This window comes from Myotis davidii, unplaced genomic scaffold (genome assembly GCF_000327345.1).
Source record: "Myotis davidii unplaced genomic scaffold, ASM32734v1 scaffold651, whole genome shotgun sequence".
NCBI classification, from domain to species: domain Eukaryota; kingdom Metazoa; phylum Chordata; class Mammalia; order Chiroptera; family Vespertilionidae; genus Myotis; species Myotis davidii.
The window spans coordinates 2,222,707-2,226,847 of record NW_006283994.1 but is presented as its reverse complement, the minus strand read 5'-3'; the positions used below and the strand labels follow the sequence as shown (position 1 = coordinate 2,226,847).

The window sequence follows — 4,141 nt, the reverse complement described above, 5'->3', positions numbered from 1 at the left end:
TTCTGCTGGGGAAGGGGTTAAGAGGTTTTATTCCCTCCCTAACTTCAGGGGAAAATCCCTACCTGGGGAAACAACCTTTCTCGGAGAGGTGACCTTGGTTAAAACACAGCGCCAAGAAGGTGAGCAAACATATTACGAACAGTATGCCATATATGCCAGGTCCCTTGAAACAGCAAGGATGGACCGGCTCCCGGCACCCCCCGGGACTTCCCTCAGGGTTGTGTGTTTCTCTGTGTCCCCTCCCGCTCCCCCTTCCTGCAGGTTTGGGGGCGGGCCTGCTGTGAACCACCTGTACGTGTGCTCCATCTGCCAGGTGGAGATCGAGGCGCTGGCCAAGCGCAGGCGGATTGAGATCGACACCTTCATTAAGGTGCGTGGGGGTGTGGGTCGCCGGCCTCCCACCTCCGCTGGGTCACGTGGGGACTTGAGGACAAGCCAGAGGCCCTGCGTGGAGGCTGTGCTCTGTGGGGGATCAGAGTGGCCGGCCTGGCCCACATCGAAGGCCGTACTGGCAGCGGGTTGGGTGTAAGTTCGGGCCCATCTGCCTGGTGAACTGTGAAGCAGCTGGTAAAGGAACAAGGTGCTGTTTGGGGCGGGATGGTTCCCTCTCTCTCTCTCTCTCTCTCTCTCTCTCTTTCTCTTTTATTTTTAAAAATATGTTTATTGATTTCAGAGAGGAAGGGAGAGGGAGAGGGAGAGAGAGAAACATCAGTGATGAGAGAATCATTGATTGGCTGCCTCCTGCACGCCCCTCACTGGGGATGGAGCCTGCAACCCGGGCCTGTGCCCTGACTGGGAATTGAACTGTGACCTCCTGGCTCATAGGTTGATGCTCAACCCCAGGCCATGTCGGCCGGGCTGGATGGGTCTTTATTGTGGGGGCTCGGGCCATGCAGCAGTGGAGGGCTGGGCAAAAGACGCTGAGGCACCGTGCCTGTGGCCATGGAGACAGGATAGGGTCCGAATAGTCCGAATAGAGCCAGTTCTGTCCGGTGGGAAACAGCCGCGGCCGTGTGATCTCCGCTGAGGTTTTCAGAAGTGACGGAAAAGAGGTTCTCCCAAGGGTCAGCGGCCATCCTCTGGGCAGCGGGTCTGGGAACGTCTATGTTCCTTGAACATCTGGGAGTTTAAGTCTCCTACCTGCGTGTCTAGTGTGTGGGAGTGAAGCTGGCTGGGCGGGTGTTGGGGTGTCCATGCTGACCCCCCTCTGCCCCTGTACCCCCGCCGTCCAGCTGAACAAGGCGTTCCAGGCCGAGGAGTCGCCCGGCGTCATCTACTGCATCAGCATGCAGTGGTTCCGCGAGTGGGAGGCCTTCGTCAAGGGGAAGGACAACGGTGAGTCCAGCAGGGCTGGGCACCAGTGGGGCAGGGGGCCTTGGGCTGCGGACCCCAGGGAGTGGGCGTGTCCCGGAGACAGAGCATGGTCCTGGGTCTGCACTGGCCCAGCGGGTGTTTGGTGCCACCCCTTTAGGTGCCGCCCTCCCCTCCGGGGTGCGCTGAGAAGGCAGGTGCCCCGTCCACCAGGCTGCCCATAGGGGCCGGGCCGCTCTGCCCCTTCCCTCCCGCCTCTCCAGCTGATGCCTGAGGAGGCTGCTGCTCCCTCTTGCCCACCCTCTCCTTTGGGGATTCTGTTACCCCAAATCAGGGGTGGGGAGCCTCTTTTCTGCCAAGGGCCAATCGGCTATTTATAATGTCCTTCGCTTAATATCTCCCTCACTAGAATGCTGGGAGGTCCCAGGACATCCCTGTGCGGGGCCGGGGCCTCTCAGCCTCCTGTGGGCGAGTATCTGGTGCCCTAGTCCTCACAGGTCAGGACTCACACTGGCCCCGGGGCCAGGATGGCTTCTGTGGTCCCAGGGGTGGAGGTACAAGCTCTTACCCGCCTGGGGAGAGTCACGGTGGAGGCGGGCACTGGGTTCTTCCTGCTGGGCAGCGGCGCTAAGCCCAGGCCCTGTCTACTCAGAGCCCCCCGGCCCCATTGACAACAGCAGGATCGCGCAGGTGAAAGGCAGCGGCCACATCCAGCTGAAGCCGGGTGAGTCTTGGTGGCAGCCCCGTTCCCCCTGCCCGCGGGCTGTCAGCCCCGTCCTTCCCCAGCCCCTGCGTCAGGCCAGACGGCCACTCCAGTCCAGGCCCGGCCAGCAGATGGGCGGAGACTCCGGCCTCCATATGGGTCCTTGAGGCCCCTTCGCCCCACTCCACATCCATGGCTCTCTGCTGGCCTCACCTGCCTGCCCCTCCTGTGGGCCCCACCCCTGGGTCCTCCGAGAATGGATGTTGTGCTAGAAACTCCGAGATTTCCACTCGACTACTTTGCACAGAAGCCTGTGGTCGCTCTCCCGCCCTGGGAGCCCGGCCCTCCCAGAGTCCCCATGGCCGGGGCCATGGTTCCCTGGGGGTACAGGGGCTCGGGTGTGAGGGCAGCACCCGCTCTGACAGGCGCCTCCCGGGCCCCGCAGGCGCCGACTACGGGCAGATCTCCGAGGAGACCTGGGCCTACCTGCACAGCCTGTACGGTGGCGGCCCCGAGATCGCCATTCGGCAGAGCGTGGCCCAGCTGCCGGACCCTGACAGCCTGCACGGGGAGCAGAAGATCGAAGCCGAGACCCGGGCCCTGTGACCTCCGGGCCGCTCTGTGATCCCTTCCTCCTTCTTAGAGACCCTCTTGTGTCCCTGAGCCTGGGCCCTGAGCACACCTCTAGGAGGCGCTGGGAGGACCTGGCTGGGCCGGCCTGTGCCCTCCTCCTGCGGAGGGCGTTGTGTTTGCCCTGGGGAGCGGCCGGCGCTGGGGGCCCAGGTGTGTGAGAGGCAGAGTGTTCGGTCCCAGTGAGACGCTGGGACGGGAGCCACCCCCTCGGGCTGGTCCACACCACGGTCAGCGGCGTTTACTCGGGTCTTCGTCCTGGACGTGCCCACACGTCCCTGTCGTCGGGTCCCCAACCCGCCTCCCACCAGCGGAGGCCTGGCTTTTGTCCCGAGCTCTCAGCAGCGTGGCTTTGGGACAGAGGGCCGGAGAGGCTGCGGCTTCGTGGGCATTTCCCACGGGTGACTAGTCCAGCCCCCGAGGCCCACGCAGAGCAGAGCGAGTGCCTGTCTCACCCCGCACTCCTCGTGGTCAGAGAGGCTCCTGAACCCTGGGCGCTGGGACTCTGAGGGGCTGTGTCTGGAGGCAGCTGGCCCCACCCTGTGCTGTGAGCTGCTGGCAGTGGCTGGACCCGCCCGTGGGGAAACAGATGCTCTCGCTGCTGTCATTTGCTGCTCAGGCAGCTCCCGGGGGCGGCCATGAGAGAAAAGCGCTCCCTCCCGCACCCGCCCAGGCGCGCAGGCCTCGGCTGGAGGTGTGGCCGGGTAGCTGTCACACGGAGCGTGTTCTGGATGCTGAGTGAGGCCACTGCGCCCGACCTCCAGGCACAGCTCCCATGGCGGAAGCAGCTGAGCCCGATGCTCACCTTGTCGGGCCAAAGTGAAGTGGGGGAGGGAGGGTCCTGGGACCAAAGCCCCCAAGTACCGTGGACTTCAGTCTTGAAGCGGCAGATGTGGCGGAAGTCCCAGCGGACAGAGCCCTGCGGCTCAGGCCTGCGACCTCGTCCTCCAGGACCTGGGGCCTTCCCCAGGCGATCGCAGAGCAGCCCCGTTGGGTGTCTGGGCGCTACTGCGGCACCGCAGGGACCCAGCACGGAGCTTCCGCGGTGCGGGCTGGAAGCTGGCCCACGACTGTGCCGTGTAGTCTGTGTGCGAGACGCATAATAAATCCACCCGCGTTCCCCACAGCCCTCGCTGTGTCCCTGTCGCGGGGGGAAGCCTGAAGCCTGCTGTGGGGGGGGAGGGCGGACATCCCCGGTGACTGATGTGACAAACGGACATGGGACGCAGGAGGGGCTCTGCCTGGCTCTGAGGGCGGAGAGGCTGCGGGAGCGAGAAGGCAGCGCCCGTCTGTCCCGGAACGAGCCCGGCTCCAAGGAGTGGGCCCGCGGGGGCGCGAGGTGGGGGGACAGGCCAGCACGTCCGCAGGTCAGCAGGCGAGACCCTCCGGCCCTGAGGGCCCCCTGCCCGGGCGCCTTTCCTGGCCCGGTGTCCGCACTGGGGCTCCGGACAGTGAGCGATGCTGGAGTCTAGTCCCCACGGAGGGGCTGGTTGGTTG

General features: G+C 64.8%; 1 protein-coding gene across 1 annotated transcript in view; it reads left to right on the top strand.

Moving 5' to 3' along the window:
* Positions 1 to 3,770, top strand: part of USP20 (ubiquitin specific peptidase 20) — a 23,015-nt gene extending 19,245 nt beyond the window's left edge. Inside the window, 4 exon segments of the mRNA XM_006754196.2 lie at positions 262 to 370; positions 1,233 to 1,335; positions 1,964 to 2,035; positions 2,460 to 3,770. Coding sequence (XP_006754259.2) covers positions 262 to 370; positions 1,233 to 1,335; positions 1,964 to 2,035; positions 2,460 to 2,620 — 445 coding nt within the window. The 3' untranslated portion in view covers positions 2,621 to 3,770.
* Positions 3,771 to 4,141: the final 371 nt, after the last annotated feature.